Source organism: Tiliqua scincoides, chromosome 2 (genome assembly GCF_035046505.1).
Source record: "Tiliqua scincoides isolate rTilSci1 chromosome 2, rTilSci1.hap2, whole genome shotgun sequence".
Taxonomy (NCBI): Eukaryota; Metazoa; Chordata; class Lepidosauria; order Squamata; family Scincidae; genus Tiliqua; species Tiliqua scincoides.
This window is the reverse complement of record NC_089822.1, coordinates 262,245,527-262,261,670: the sequence shown is the minus strand read 5'-3', so window position 1 is coordinate 262,261,670 and position 16,144 is coordinate 262,245,527. Positions and strand designations below refer to the sequence as shown.

The following is a 16,144-nucleotide window of genomic DNA, read 5'->3' as shown; positions in this document are numbered from 1 at the left end:
ATCTGCAAGAGGGATCTGAAGGCCTTAGGAGTGGACCTCAACAAGTGGGAAACCCTGGCCTCTGAGCGGCCCGCTTGGAGGCAGGCTGTGCAACATGGCCTTTCCCAGTTTGAAGAGACACTTGGCCAACAGTCTGAGGCAAAGAGGCAAAGAAGGAAGGCCCATAGCCAGGGAGACAGGCCAGGGACAGACTGCACTTGCTCCCGTTGTGGAAGGGATTGTCACTCCCGAATCGGCCTTTTCAGCCACACTAGACGCTGTTCCAGAACCACCATTCAGAGCGCGATACCAGAGTCTTCCGAGACTGAAGGTTGCCAACAACATCAGTCTAAAAGAGTATCATCTGTCCTACAAACTAAAACCTCTACAAACGGTTTCCCAATGCAGTTTCCCATTGCGTGTGTAGATGGGCCTAAGTGTGTTTGATTTAGCTATTTTTTTTTAGCAAATTCTCTGCTCTAAGTTCCCTCCCACCCCCAGTCAATTTCTCCTTCTTGAATGCTTCATCATAGATTGTAAATAAAAGCCAAGTGGAATGCCTACATGTGAGTTGGTTTTTCTGCTTCCGTTCTAGCCCCTGCAGAAACACAAGCTCCGCCCACCTTGGGGAAGCTCTCTGTCTCTGATGTCACCAGCGATTCTGCCCGCCTCTCCTGGACCGTTCCGAAAAGGGACTTTAACTCCTTCTTAATCCAGTACAAGGATGCTGACGGCAAACCCCAGTCGTTGCCCTTGGATGGAAGTGCCCGCGAGACCACCATCTCTGGCCTCGTTCCTTCCCACAGATACAAGTTCAACCTATATGGGATTTCAGGAGGCAAGCGCTTTGGTCCTGTCAATGCCGACACTGTCACAAGTATGTAACTTTGATCAGGAGTAGGGCCATGTTTCCTGTGTTTCATTGAAATTCTCAAGAGACCTGAGGAGCAAACTACATGTTGCACCCAACTCTTTTGAAACGTAGTGTTTATAACCTCTTTTGGTTTGAAACAGGAGCAGATAATTGCTGTGGAGGGAAGGTGCTTAATCCTTTCTCTGCCACACATTTTTCCTGCTCCAAATCCCCTCCCTCTACTGCTTTTATTATCCTCTGCAGGGTCTGTGAGGGGAAAAAATATATTCAGGGATACAGGATGCAGGGGGGAACAGGTTGGGAGAAGAGCAGTGGCATCTCTAGGGGGTGCAGGGGGTACCACACCAGGTGATGCGCACATGGGGGTGACACTACTAGTGACTAAAATTGCTAAAATCATGGTTTGTAGGAATAATACCATCATGTACCATCATACACCATTTTTACAGCAGTATGCAATTCAAAAACTGGAGTGAAATATCTTCATTCTATCAAAAGTTATGCCAAAAAACAAAAATGCAAGTGTCTTATGTTACAAAAAAGTACATTTCTTTAATTCAAAGATTTAATTACCTTCAATTGTTGTCACCACCTTTAATTATTGCCCTGTCCATTGCATCATCCATCATGGGGGGAGTCCGTCATGGGGGTGACGCGCTGGCCTCCTGCACCAGGTGGCCTAACCCCTAGTGATGCCACTGGAGAGGAGTGATCTGGAGTGGAAAATGGCCTTCAGGAAAAGGATCGAGAATTCCCCTTGCCCCCCACATCACATCTCTGCTGAAAATCTCTGCCCCCCCCCCCTTTACAAAAATTGGATGTTAGGGTTACATGGCATGTGTTTTTGTATAACAGCCAGAGTTTGTTTTCTTAACTGATTGCATGAACTCATTCCATTGAAAAGCATTGCATCTGAGATGGTAAGAAACATTTATCCATTACGGTTGATGTGTGATGGTCCGTTCACACATGCAAGTCATCATTTCATGATGTCTACAGCTATCAAGTGATGGATGTTCATGTGGGAAACAGTCCTTTGTTTCTAGCACATCACTGCTGAATGTGATCAGTGCAATGAAAGCCAGTTTAAAGGGCTATCTACAGTATAAATTCTGTCTGTAGATTTATGCCAACCTAAAAATCATTGCTACAGGCTGCAATCCTAACCACACTTTCCTGAGAGTGAGCCCCATTGAACAAAATAGGACTTACTTCTGAGTAGACCTGGTTAGGATTGTGCCCACCCCCCACCCCACCCCCAAATTCTGGGAATTGTACTTTGGTGACAGGACTGAACATTTTCTCATAGAAATCTCTAATCTCTATGAGTGGCTTCGGATCTGGATCTGCTAGCTTGTGTGGGAAGGCTCCAGCCATTCTGGCAGTACGCTACTGAGTGTGCTGCCAGAGCATCTTTTACGACTGGTGCTGCAGTCAGCACCAGCAGAAGAGGCACTCTGACAACAGCCAGCCTCTTTAGGATTGGGCCATGAATCTGGTATCCTCTACCATATGAACTGATTCTGATTCTGATTCTGAATCAGCTGTTGCCTATCTTGGTAGACGTTCTCTGGGGGTTTTGAGCAGATTTTTCTGGCATTGTTTACTTCTGGCTTGAGAGAGCAAGGATTGAATCCAGGACCTTGTGCATACAAAACACACACACTGCCCCCTGCTACACACCTTCACTTTTTGCTTGTTTAATTCTCTGAGCCTGGTTTACATTGATTTGTCTGGCTAAAGCATTGTGGGAGGACATCCTCATCTCATAGTAACTCTGCCGCTCTTTGTTTTCTTCATTCTCCATCTTTTGGTCTTCTCTGTCCACTCAAAGAAAGCATCTCTTGCTCTCTGTATAAGGAACTGCTTTTCTCTTAGAACAGGATCACCCCATGTTTGCTCATCCTGACACTTCCTCTGTCTCTCTTGCAGGCAGTTTCACCCATAGGGACACATGAGCCTTTCCAAGCTTTCTTTTCCCCTTTACAGCAATCGTTCAGATAGTTCTCATAGCAGTGGGCTCTCTTCTTTCCCATCCCCTTTCTGTCCTAGCTGCAGCAGAGGAGGTGGAGGAAGAAGTAGAGGAAGAAACAGAGGAAGGAGAAGAGGAAACTGGAGGACGTGCACCTAGCTTGGGAGAGCTCTCCATTTCAGAAGCCACCCGGGATTCTGTCCGCCTGTTGTGGAGTGTTCCAAGTGGGAATTTTGACTCCTTCCTGATTCAGTACAGAGACGCAGAGGACAAGACACAGGCTCTTCCTGTGGACGGTGGCTCCCGTGAGGCCACAGTCCCTAACCTGATTCCTTCCCACAGATACCGATTCGACCTCTATGGCCTCTCTGGTGGCAAGCATCTTGGCCCCGTATCAATTGATGCCTCCACAGGTCAGCAGCGTACTCCCTCTCACCCAGTCCCGAAGTCCAAAGTGAATGGGCTGCTCTTCTGTTTAAGCAGAAACAAAAACTCACACCAAGTAGGCAGTTGGTGATGTTTGTGTGTGTTTCAAATTTCCATTGTTTTTGCCAGTTCTGACTAGAAAGTTTGATTTTTCAAGGACTCTTGGGGAGAAAACCTTCCATCCCAAGCTTCCTGAATATATTTTTAAGGTGAAAGTGTTGGATATTTGTTGTGGGGCACAATCCCATCCAACTTTCTAGTACTGGTGCAGCTGTGCCAATGAGGCGTGCGCTGCATTCTGCGATGGAGTGAGATAGTCATGGAGGTCTCCTCCAGGTAAGGGAATATTTGTTCCCTTACCTTGGGTCTGCACTGCCCCAAGTTGGATAGGATTGGGGTCTGCCAGATGCAACGCTTTGGTAATGTGTTAAAGTTAAGCACTTCTAGGTTTCGGTGGGAGAGCTAAGCGGACACTTAAATTATTCCCCTTGAAATCAGTGGGATTTAGATTTTGGCTGGATCGTGTATGCAGAAAGAAAAATCCCCCGAGAAATTTCACTTGTCTTTTAGAAACTTGTTTTGCGTTCCTTGAAAATTCTCCAATGCTTTTCACTGTTTTAAAGTGTTGGTGCCAATCCTACAATAACTTTTATTATACCTTTTCTCCTGGATTCTCAGGGCAGTATGTATGGCGTTTCCCCTGCTTTAACCTCACAATAATTCTGTGAGGTAGGTTAGGCTGAGATAGAGTGATTGGCCCAGCGTGAATCACTCCTCACTGAGTGAGAGCCCACCATGCTAACAATGACATGAAACTGGCTCTCATCATGCACTTTTATGACCCAGATCCAAAATTCAAACATCTATAACTGCAGAATGCTGTGGGGGTTTTTTTTTAATGTCTAGATAAGAGAATATAAATCTTGAAAGTTGCATTAGAATTTCCTTGAGAATGCTTTTTGTTTGACAACGTTTTATTGATATTATTTACACAGTCCAAACACTGCACTGTAATCTTTATTACAGACTAGCACATCTGGATATACTTTATACACTTTGAAGTTGACAAAAAGCGTCAGAGGCCGTGGTGGTCCATTTGCAGAATTCCATGCAGGGGATTTGGGGAACAAACATCACAGAGGAACACTCAGTCTTTGGAATTCACCATTCTTTTTCAGGATGACTGTTAAGAGCAGGGCCGGCCCGAGTCCTCCTGGTGCTTGCAGCAGCTTGCCAAAGGCTTCTCCCCCTTTACCTGGTGATGTGCCAGCCCCTGCCCCTCCCACGCCTTGGACTGGGGAAGGGGGGATGAAATGTGGAACAGAGGACATGAAAGTGGTGGGCTGGAGTGTTGGAGATGCTCCTTTTCCAGTCCAGGGAATGGAGAGGTGGATGCCTATTGCCAAGCGGCTTTAGCTTTTCTCCGTGCTTCCTCTTTTATTCTGTCCCCCTTTGTTTTCCGGTCCAGAGAGTGGGAGGAATAGAGGCCACCACATCATCAGATAAGGGGAGGCAGTATTTGTTATGCTGCCTCAGGCACCAGGAAGTCTTGGCTGGCTGAATGGTTGGCAACCTTCAGTCTCGAAAGACTATGGTATAAGCCTACTGTGCCCAATATTCCCAGGCGGTCTCCCATCCAAGTACTAACCAGGCCTGACCCTGCTTAGCTTCCGAGATCAGACGAGATCGGGCACATGCAGGGTAACAGTTGCTGTCTTGGCTGGCTATTCTTCTTCAAAGTTATTTAAAAGAAAAAATCCAAATGAACATTTTCACCACATATTTGATTCCAGAGCAGTACAAATGGAGCCCTCAATTCCAAAATATTGTTCGCCTTTTGTCTCCCTTTATGTACATAAATTATATGAGTAATGGCCCAGTCCTAATGGGCTAATACACTGGCTAATCCTAATGGGCTAATCCACTGGTGGTCACTGCCTTGCGACCATTCATAAGAACATAAGAAGAGCCCTGCTGCCAAGTCAATTCTAGTTCAGATTCGTGTATCTCACAGTGTCTCACCAGATGGAGCCCACAAGTCAACAAGAAGCCGATATCCTGTTGCCACTCCCCTGCATGTGGCACTCCCAGGTGTGCTCCCTGGGGCATTTGGTGGGCTGCTGTGAGATACAGGAAGCTGGACTAGATGGGCCTATGGCCTGATCCAGTGGGGCTGTTCTTATGATCTTCTGTTCACTCAGAGATAGCCTACTTCTAAAACTAGGGTAATGCATCTGCCCATCATGGCTTGTAACCTGTGATGAACATTTCCTGCATCGATCTGTCCAATCCCCTTTTGAAAGGCATCTAGGCTTTCAGGTGTCATCACCACATCCTGTGGCAAGGAGTTCCACAGATTAATTACATGCTGGGTAAAGAAATAAAAAAATAGTGTGTAAGTCTGTGTGTTGCCAAAGCATCAGCAGGGAGGCCACAGCAGCCCCATGTGTGGCAACAGCTTGGGACCGGCCCACTGACTCAGATAATTCAATGGGGGAAGCAGTGGGGGGGGGAGTTGGATCGGGTCTGGGAAGGGAGTGGGTTTGGTGGCAGTGGCTACTGCTGAATCCAAACCCCCTTCCCAGATATGATCCTGCAGCTTGGTTCCATGTGACCTGCGCAAGCAATTTCACTGGCGCAGGTTCAAGTAGACCCCTCTGGTTGGGCATTGCTGACAATATGAGGTCCTCCGGGCTTTGCTTCCAGGGCAGTGCTCCACAGACCAGTGGAGGGCTTACTGCACCAACAGTCCTTGTGGCACACTGGTGGCCCTCGTGGTCCACCAGCGTACCATGAGGATAGGATTGGGCCATAACCTATTTCAAACCAGGATCAATCAAGCAATATATCTAAGGTAATTTGCTATGCTTCTTTCCATGCCCCACATCCAGAAGCTTGTCGATCGTGGAAGCCATGCTCCATTATCATCTTTCCTTGACTCTTTCTTTTTACAATTTCATCGACAGCAGGGCAGGAAGTTAAGGAGAGAACAGCAACGCCACCTCCGCAGCCCAATCTGGGGGAGCTCTCTGTGTCTGATGTGACTAGTGAATCTGCCCGTCTCTCTTGGTTTGTCCCTGTTGGGACTTTTGACTCCTTCCTGATTCAGTACAAGGATGCTGAGGGCAAACCCCAGGCAATGCCTGTGGACAAGGAGACCAACTCAGTTGTGATCTACTACCTGGTGCCTTCCCACAGATACAAGTTCAACCTCTATGGTATCTCTGGACGCAGGCGCTTTGGCCCAGTCTCAGCCAGCACTGTCACAGGTCAGCAGAAGCTCTAAAATTGGAGGTTATTCTTGATGCAGTTTTACCTTTTCTTCTATTTTACAGGCAGTTATTCTTCCTGGTTCTGCCTTTCCATCCTAACAGGTTTTTCTCTAGGATTTTGGTTTCAGAACTCTTCAGGAGGGTCCAGGCAAAAGGCCTATTTTTCCTTTTATTAGGACTTCTGCTTGTTAGGATGGCAAAAAAAAAGTGATAATCAGCTTTTCAGTGAATAGTCAGTGTGCTTACTTTGGATACATTTAAGGGCACAGTCCTAACCAACTTTCTAGCACTGGCATAGCTGTGCCAGTGGGGCATGTGCTGCATCCTGCAGTTGGGGGCAGTCATGGAGGCCTCCTCAAGGTAGGGCAATGTTTGTTACCTTATCTCAGAGTTGCATTGCCCTTATGTCAGTGCTGGAAAGTTGGTTAGGATTGTGGCCTAAGTTTACAAAGAATTGCCACAAATTGCCTCTTTGTATCACTCCCTTCCTCTTTCAGAGGGGTAGCCATATTAGCCTTTTGCAGCAGACTGCAGCAAAGAATGCTGGGCACCTTGAAAACTAGCAAGTTATTTCAGGACAGGCTTTTATGGACTGCAGGCTATTTCATCAGATGCATGAAGTACCATGTCAAAGTGTGTGTGTGTGTGTGTGTGTGTGTGTGTGTGTGTGTGTGAGTGAGTGTGTGTGTGTGTGTGTAAAACACTTCCTGTATCTGATTAAGTGAGCGCTATTTCACATAAACTTCTGCCATCTCTGCATCTTTATTTTATTGATTTAATAAATGTGCATCCCATCTTTCCCCAATGGCACTGAAGGTAACTCAGGCTGCAATCCTATCCACACTTTCCTAGGAGTAAGCTCCATTGACTGTAATGGGACTTACTTCTGAACAGACAGGCATATGATTGGGCTCTAACAGTATTTATAGTGAATATAAATACAAAAAAGGCAGGTAAATGCACAGGTAAAATAGATAAAACATCATCACATAGCATAGCTCAAATAGGGTGTCACAAATGAAATTCTGTTGATTTTGCTGGAACAGACAAACTGAAATAAGATTCCAGCATTAAACCCTCACTCAATCTCTTTGTTTTAACCCTAGCAAAAGCTAAACCTCCAGAGGAGCAAGGAGAAGAAGAAGTGGTCACTCCTACAATGCAGCCTCACCTGGGAGAGCTCTCTGTGTCTGAGATCACCAGTGGCACTGCCCACCTCTTGTGGAGTGTCCCAGTGGGAAGTTTTGATTCTTTCTCAGTCCAGTACAAGGATGCAGAGGGAAAACCTCAAGCAATTCCTGTAGAAGGGGGCTCCCGTGAGGTCATTGTCACCAACTTGGCTCCCTCCCACAAATACAGGTTCAACCTCTATGGTATTTCTGGTCAACAGCGTTTTGGACCCATCTCCGCCAATGCCATGACAGGTCAGCAGCAACTCTTCAAGAAAAGCATGATTGATTTGAATCTTCCCATTCTGTTTTCTACTTTATTGGTTATAGGTCCACTTCTATTCCTTGAAACTCTCTGGAAGAATCATCGCCTGTATTCTTTACTTTCCTCCATGTCTTCTCATCTCTTTCTTCATAGTCAGACTATGTGTGTGACACAGATTCACAGGAATACAAAAAAAGTATTTAATGTTCAATGGACACAGAATTCTACTCTCTCAAATTCTCAGTGTTTACTTTTGGTTTTTTTTAAAGCAACTTTCTTGCCCTTACAATTCTGAGTATATATTTGAATATTGGGGATTCAGATATCCAAATTTTGGTATTGAAATTAGTATCTTTATAGTGAGGAACTAACTCCCCTTCAACAAACAGAAGCCCAGAAAACACTAAACAGGGGCCCTGACTTGGAATACTATTTGGGGTGACGTGTGGACACACCACCTATTTCTGTTGTGTCCTGGGGTGAATTTGGGGAGAGTATTTGGTGCAGACACAGTAGGCAGGAGATGTGGCTGTCTAAATACTGGGTGTGTCTCCTGCTCAAGGTGTCAAATTTGCATATACTGGGCTTGTGTCAGTGTTGGACCTTACTCAGCTATGGGGTATGCCAATAGCCAGGAGTCACTGTTGTTACTCAGGCAACATTCCAGCCTGACCAGGAAGTCTTTGTAGTCCTTCCAAGCTGGGGAAAACCTATGGCTATAATAGGTAGGCAGGGTCACTCTACAGCCTAGGAACACTTCTCAGCTCAGGAAACGCCTTAACCTGTGGCCTTAGAGACTCATCACACAATGTAGGAGAATGCAGGTGCACAGCCTAGCAGCTGTTAACAGGATATATGTCATCTTGTAAAATGTCCTCCAATACCTTCCCAGGTCTCTCAGCATGTTGTTCTTTCTTATACCAGATAGAGCTGTTAAGGACAAGGTTTTTTGATAATACTACAACTCTAGTCTCTCACTCAATCTCTTTGTTTTAACTCTAGCAAAAGCTGAACCTCCAGCTGAGCAAGTAGTGAGAAAAGAGGAGGTGGTCACTCCTCCAGCGCAACCCCGCTTGGGAGAGCTCTCTGTCTCTGATGTCACCAGTAACACTGCCCGCCTCTCGTGGAGTGTCCCCATGGGAAGTTTTGATTCTTTCTCGGTTCAGTACAAGGATGCAGAGGGGAAACCCCAGGCAATTCCTGTAGAAGGAGGCACACGTGAGGTCATTGTCCCCAACCTGGCTCCCTCTCACAAATACAGGTTCAATCTCTATGGTATTTCTGGACAACAGCGTCTCGGACCCATCTCTGCCAATGCAGTGACAGGTCAGCAGCAAGGGGGAGAAACAAGGGGGGGGAACGTTTTATTTTACTCATTGCAGTTTGCACTTTTTAATTCCGTTTTTAAAAATTATTTGCTAAAAACAAAATACACAATTCAAAATGCATTACAAAGAAAAATTATGTATATCTCTTTAACTCAGTTTTAGCACTTTATTGAGTTTTAAATTTACTTTCTTGGAACTCTCCTAGAGGGATCATCGCCTTTCTTCTTTTCTCTCACCTTTCCTACCTCTCTTTTTCCCTTCATAAGCAGAGCTGTGTGTATAACACAAATCTGCAGAAATAATACTGAGCACAGAATTCAGCTCTCTCTTTTTTTTTAAAAAAAAAAAGCAAATTTTTAGCCATTGTGATTCCAAAGATACATTATAGTGGTGGATGAGGCTTCAGCACCCAAATTTTGCAGTAGTCATCACTGGAAAGTTTGTTCCTCTTTCCCAGGGGTGTCCAAACCCTGGCCCGGGGGGCCAAATCCAGCCCTTGGGAGGATTTTATCTGACCCCAGAGATTACCCAGTCTCTCAGGGTTAAAAATAACTCAAAAGATGCACTTGAGGTATATACTGCATTCACCCACTAGAGGTGCCAAATGTAATGCAATGTAATGGAAAGAAATTATTCCATTCCATTGCATTACATTCAACATCTCTAGTGGCTGAATGAGATATATGCTGATGCTGAGTGACCCGGAATATAAATATTATGTTAGTTAAACTTAAAACGGAGCAGAAACTGAGACAAAAGAAGTTTGTGATTTGCGTCGTAGGTTGTTGGCAACCTTCAGTCTCAAAAGACTATGGTATCGCGCTCTGAATCTGCGTTGTAGGTAGCTTGATGCTTTCAAAATCCATTCCCCCTTCTTCCTTTTCTTTTTTTTACTAGTTGTAGTTTCATTTTAAAAGATCAAAGATTAAAACATACAAACTCAGTGAATTAGAAATATCAATTAGAAGTAGATGAAATTAAAAATGAAAAAAAGGAAAATATAAAAATTAGAAAAAAGGAAAAAATTCCCCTCTCTTCTCGTGCAAATCAATTTTGCCCTCTGCTCCCCCCTCCTTCCTCCCCCCACCCACTTATTGTATTCGATCAAATTCTCAGCACATTGGTCCTCTGTGTATTTTCTGGCCCTCGACACTGTGTCAGATACTCAGTGTGGCCCTCGTGCTGAAAAGTTTGGACACCCCTGTAAGACTTCAATAAAACTCTTGACATAAACCTCCAGGAAATTTCTGGGAGAGAAAAAATGATAAATATTGACTTCTGTGATGGGTTGTGGTCGACTCATTTAGCCTTTTGGCCCTCTAGGTGGGGATAATTTTTATGCCAAAAAAAAGTAATAAGATGCTGCCCAAGGATGGGGATGTGCATCCTAAATCGAGGAGAAGCTCAAGCTTTTCTCCTCATACCACCTCCTATCTATTGTAAGCTCAAAAGATCAAGATTCCTTCAGCACAGAAGCTAGCTGCCATAGGAGCTGTCTGGGAAGTCAACCAATTAGGTTAACCCAGTCAACCAATTAGGTTAACCTAGTCAACCAATTAGCTCCCTTGGCCTACTGGACCATTGACTGCAGCGCCCCACTAGGGCTACAATCCTATACATTTTATAGGGCAGCAGGTTTTTAGCAAGGATTCTGTGGCTCCCCTGGCAGGTTTCCGTGGCTCCCCAGCAAGCCACGGCTCACAATTTGGGAACCACTGGGCCAACCCCAAGTCTTAGCACCCACATTTGCCACAAGCCATGAGAACCCATCAGGGACAAAGGAAGGTAGCCCTGTGCTCTGAACAGTCAAACCGGGCAAGCAACATGTAAAAATAACTCAAAAAGGATCATGGTAAAAAAGTTCATCTTTAGCATCTCACCCAACCTGGGAAGTGGCTGGATTCCACAGTGCAGAAGCTGACCATCTGAGTGTCAGAACCAACAACAACCCCAAGCAGCTTGGTGCTCTCTGCCTTAAGCAATCTTGGTTAGGAGTGGTCCCCTGCCAGGCATTTGTTCCTGTTGCCCCCCCATATACCACTGCCCTGCCTTTTTGCCCTGATTGGAGGGGTACAGACTACCTGAGCCTCCCTGTCTGCCTGCCGATCTGGCTAGGTGGAGCCGATCTGGTCAGTGGATTGGGACATGCCATTTTCAATCAGTGGGCTGGCTAGGAGTTCTTGTTCTGCTACTGCCAGATGAAAATAACTGGCAGATACCAACCATGGGATTGCCTTCATGACAGAGGATCCCACTTGACTCAGCAGAGTCTCTTTCGTGTTAAACCAGCCCAGGTTCCCTTTAGGGGATTGAGAGAAAATGGGATCAGACCTAGAGGTGCCAGGTATTGAGATCTTTCCACATGCAAAATGCATGCACTGCTACTGAACTATGGCCCCTTCTCAGAGTGGTTTCAAGTACAGTACCTGGTGTGATTGTTAGTAGTAAAACGGCAGTATGTTAACGCACCCTCTGTTTTTATGAAATATCACAAGACGGCTTACGAAAACATTGATCCAATGAAAAGATTTTGAAAACCCAAATAAAATCGGTACAAAAAAGAAAAGAAAAACAAGATAAACAATATTCTTTTAGCATGCAGGACACACCGCTCTGTTTATGCTAGCTGATATCTGCATGTTCTTTGCATGTCACTTGTGCAAATGTTTTGTTCTCTGTCTAAGGGATCTGCGCTGAAAAATCTTTCCAATTCAGCCTGAATCAACATCCCTATACATCGTTTCTTGGGATCCTTCTTCATCTTACCTTCTTTTGTCTTTATTTTTGTCACTGCAGAAGCATCTAAATCGGAGCCGGAGGAGCCAGGGGCAACGGCTGGCTATGTCGTTCAGCCCCGCCTTGGAGACGTTACAGTCTCTGATATCACCCCAGATTCCCTTCTACTCTCTTGGACCATCCAGGAGGGTAGTTTTGAGTCTTTCCTCATTCAGTACACAGATGCTGTTGGCAAACTCCAGGTGCTACCTGTGGATGGAGCCATGCGTTCCCTCCACCTCTACAACCTCACGCCTTCACAGAGATACAAATTCAACATCTATGGAGTCTCCGGCTACAAGCGATTTGGGCCACTCTCGACGGATGCTGTCACAGGTCAGCAAGAGATTTGGGTGGGCCCCGGACAGCATTCAATTTGGACACATTGGCACTGCAAACATGAAAACCATGGCTCTTCCCTATAGACGCCTATGTTTCTACTGACAGAAACTTCTGTATCCCTAACAGGCCTGTCAACTGCTACTAGTCATGATGGCTAGCTAAGCACTGCCTCCAGGTTCAGTGCCTCATTCATGCAGGGGAGCAATGATGGGAGAGAAGTAGGCCTTGATCTCCTGCTTGTGGGCTTCCCAGATAGCTGGTGAGCCACAGTGGGAAAAGGAAGATGGATTAGATGGGCCTGTGGCCTGATCCAGAAGGGATTTTCTTAAGTAAAATTATTCTAGTCAATCAGAGATCACGCACTAGATGGAGTCACAGTGCTCCCTAAACTAAGAATCAAACAATTTCTTGGCCCTTTTGCGGTAGTTCCTGAAAAATTGCTGGAAGGCAGGGGAGATATTTCATTTCTGGCAAACATTTTTGCAAAGCTGCTCTTTCTATTTTGGCTCAGCATTAGCACAAGGCTCATGAACTGAGTGTAGGCCAAGCCTATTGGATTTTAAGCTCAATCCTAACCAACATTCCAGCACTGGCACAGCTGTGCTAGTGGGGCATGTGCTGCATTCTGCAGTTGGGAGGCAATCATGGAGGCCTCCTCAAGGTTTGGCAATGTTTGTTCCCTTACCTCAGAGTTGCATTGCCCTTATGTCAGTGCTGGAAAGTGGCTTAGGATTGTGCCCTCTCTCAGTTCAGGCACTTCCATGATTTGAGAGTGTACTCTGGAACACGTCCCAAACTCTCCTGCAACCACACATTTACAGGAAAGGTCCGTAGTGGTGGGCAGCTGTCTCTTAGAAAAGTGTCTGCTGTAACTGGATCTTCCCCTTGAAGAACCCCAGTTAGCTTCCAAGGGATCCTAGGGTTCTCTGGAACATAATGAGGCTGCAATCCTAGCCTCACTTTCCTGGGAGGAAGTTCCACTGAACACAATAGGACTTACTTCTGAGTAGACCTGGTTAGGATTGTGCCCTGAGAAAACCAATGCAGAGCTCTACAGCACAGAGCTCTGCAGCCCAATCCTGTGAGTCTGCTGCATCTTTGGAACTCACATCCCAGAGGTGGAGCTCGCTTTACAGAGGTTGCAAAATGTGATATGCCATAGAGTGCTGCCTGGCCACTACCCCAAACAGTGAACTGTGGCAGCCAGGAGATAGTGGCTTCCCTGAGAGCCCCAGCACTGCTAGGTTGGGGGTGCAAGGGTGGGTGAAACAGGGAAGGGGGGTGGGTGAAACAGGGTGGGGACTGGGATGGAGAGGGGATGTGTCGAGGTCAGGAAGGAGGCAGATATTGGCGGCAGCAGCTCCACCAATATGGTGTCCACCTTCCTGGCCTTGATCCCAACTACCCAGATCCACTTGGACTTGCTGACACAGGTCCAACTAGACCCATCAGGGCAGTAAGAGACTAGGAAATAAATGTTCCCTTACCAGAAGTGTCCTCCCTGCAGGATGTGGCATGTACTCTGGTGATGCAACTGCATTGGCAGGGGCCAGGATTTGGGATTTCCCAACTTGCTCTGCTCCTAATTCTCTCCAGTAGGTTGACTTCCTGCAGCACGTTGTCCCCACTCCCCGCCCCTTGAAATGTTTTAAACTTATTTTATCTTTTAGGATTTTAGGTTGTAACAAGAACCTGTTTCTCTTTCTTCCTTCTCACCCTTCTCTTTCCTTCTAGCACCAGAAACACCTCCAAGTGGGTTGGTTATTCAGCCCAGACTAGGACCTCTGTCCATCTCCAAGGTCACCAGCAACTCTGTCAGTTTGTCCTGGAGTGTTCCTGTTGGACGCTTTGATTCTTTCTTGGTTCAGTATAAAGACGCGGAGGGCAAGCCCCAGGTGTTGCCCCTCGACGGCGATTCCCGTGATGCCACTGTGCCCAGCCTGGTACCTTCTCGCAGATATAAGTTCAACCTTTATGGCATTTATGGCCCCAAGCGCCTCGGCCCCGTCTCCACCGATGCTGTCACAGGTCAGGGGGATCTTTCTTCACTGTGGCAGTGGCTCCAGGGAGCTGTTTTCTCTCCCCAACTAACCCCTTTGGTTCTTTAGGAAAATGGTGCTATGAGAAAAGAAGTTCCACCCTTGCCAAAAGTCTGTTTCTCACACAAAGTGTGATTTCAGTATAATAAGACTTGTTTACGTTTTATCCCCTGTACTGTATTCATTCAGAGCGATGCTAACATGAGGTAGAAATAAGCATCCAGCCTCTTCTTGTCAAGTTCAGATGGACTCAGAACCGCCTACCTGCCAGAGGCAAAAGTGGAGTACTGCTCCTTAAGCCACAGCATCTATTGGGAAAAAGCAGATGTCATTTTGTCTCAAGTGGCTTTGCCTTGCTCAGCTTTCTGCTTTGTGATAGGCCACAGCCCTTTCTAGTCCCTATATAAACATCCCTTTCCCGTTAATAAGCTTTGGCCTAGTTTTCACCAGGACGTTAACATCTATTTTGCATTTGTACTCTTTCATTTGGCAAGTGGGGTTTCCCATGATGAAATGCTCTTCTCACGAAAAGATTCCTACGCATAGGCAATTTGTATGTCAGGAAATGAAAGCAAAATTTGTCCACAGCATGGAGACAACTTTTTGTATGGATCAGCATTCGGTCACGTGAACCTTCCTTCCAATGGTGGTCTGAAATGACAGGGCCCTAGGGGTGGCCCATTTGGATCTGTCCCCTGACACCACCCCTGACTCACTACTGCCGTTTTTGCTGGCAGGGCTGAGCTTGCGCATGTGCACTCTGTCCAAAAAGCCCCTTCCTCCTGCACCTTGCTCCTTCTCACATGGTTCGTTTCTGAAAATAGGGAGTGTGAGACTCCTTGTTTTGTTTAAAGGGACTGTGCAAGGAAGGAGTGAGGTGAGGGGATAGGGAAGCATCTCTTCCTTGTACAGAGTTTAAACTTTAAGGCTAAAGGGCAGGAGGTCTGGTCTCGAGGGTAGAGCCTCCGTTTGCCTGAAGATAACATCCGAAGGCTGCCAGTTTGAGGCCACCGGCACCGTGAACGGCGAGACCTTGAAGCAGCTGACAAGCCTAGCTGAGTTATGCTGAGTTATTCCACCTGCTCTTTGGCCGCTGTCAGCCTGTGTGGGAGGAAAATGGAGGCCAGAATGTGATACCAGATCATAAAAAGATCCATCTGAAATGTTGTGGTTCTTGAAAGACAGAACCTTCTTCAATTGTAACAATCCCTATTGGGATTTAGTATAGCCTGCCTATGTAAACCGCCTTGAATTAAAGTCTGAGGAGAAATCTGAGGACCAAGAAAGGCGGTACATAAATACCTGTATTATTATTATTATTATTATTATTATTATTATTATTATTATTATTATTATTATTATTATTAAAGGGACCACCCCTTTAAACACTGCGCAAGGAAGGACCAAGGAAAGGAAACAGATCAATGCGTCTCTGGCAGGCAGGCTAGAGGGAAGCGATGGCAGACTTGGGGTGCAAGGGGCCCTGAATCTGCCAGCCACCTGCCACTGACACAAGCCTTATCACTTGCTTCATGACTGAACCAACCTAGTATAGCTCAGCCACAGGCTGACCACCTCAATGAGAAGTAGGCCTCAGTCTGTGCCATGTGCAGCTCATAGTCTCTGTTTCTCATTGTGTACCAGCTTCTTCCCAATACCACCAGTTCCTTTCTCCATGTGTGCCTTGCTTCCTTTTTGGGAAC

General features: G+C 46.1%; 1 protein-coding gene and 1 pseudogene across 2 annotated transcripts in view; one reads left to right on the top strand and one right to left on the bottom strand.

Annotated features, from left to right (window-relative positions):
* The window catches only part of TNXB (tenascin XB), a 109,641-nt gene that overhangs the window by 65,969 nt on the left and 27,528 nt on the right, over positions 1 to 16,144 (top strand). The window contains exons 17-23 of one of the 2 annotated variants that reach the window (XM_066615336.1): positions 575 to 856; positions 2,906 to 3,238; positions 6,221 to 6,520; positions 7,630 to 7,947; positions 8,960 to 9,283; positions 12,082 to 12,396; positions 14,137 to 14,430. In XM_066615336.1, coding sequence (XP_066471433.1) covers positions 575 to 856; positions 2,906 to 3,238; positions 6,221 to 6,520; positions 7,630 to 7,947; positions 8,960 to 9,283; positions 12,082 to 12,396; positions 14,137 to 14,430 — 2,166 coding nt within the window. Of the gene's footprint in view, positions 1 to 574; positions 857 to 2,905; positions 3,239 to 6,217; positions 6,521 to 7,629; positions 7,948 to 8,959; positions 9,284 to 12,081; positions 12,397 to 14,136; positions 14,431 to 16,144 lie in introns of both variants that reach the window. The other variant, XM_066615335.1, reaches the window with a different exon arrangement.
* On the bottom strand, positions 4,851 to 4,964 carry LOC136642817 (5S ribosomal RNA; annotated as a pseudogene).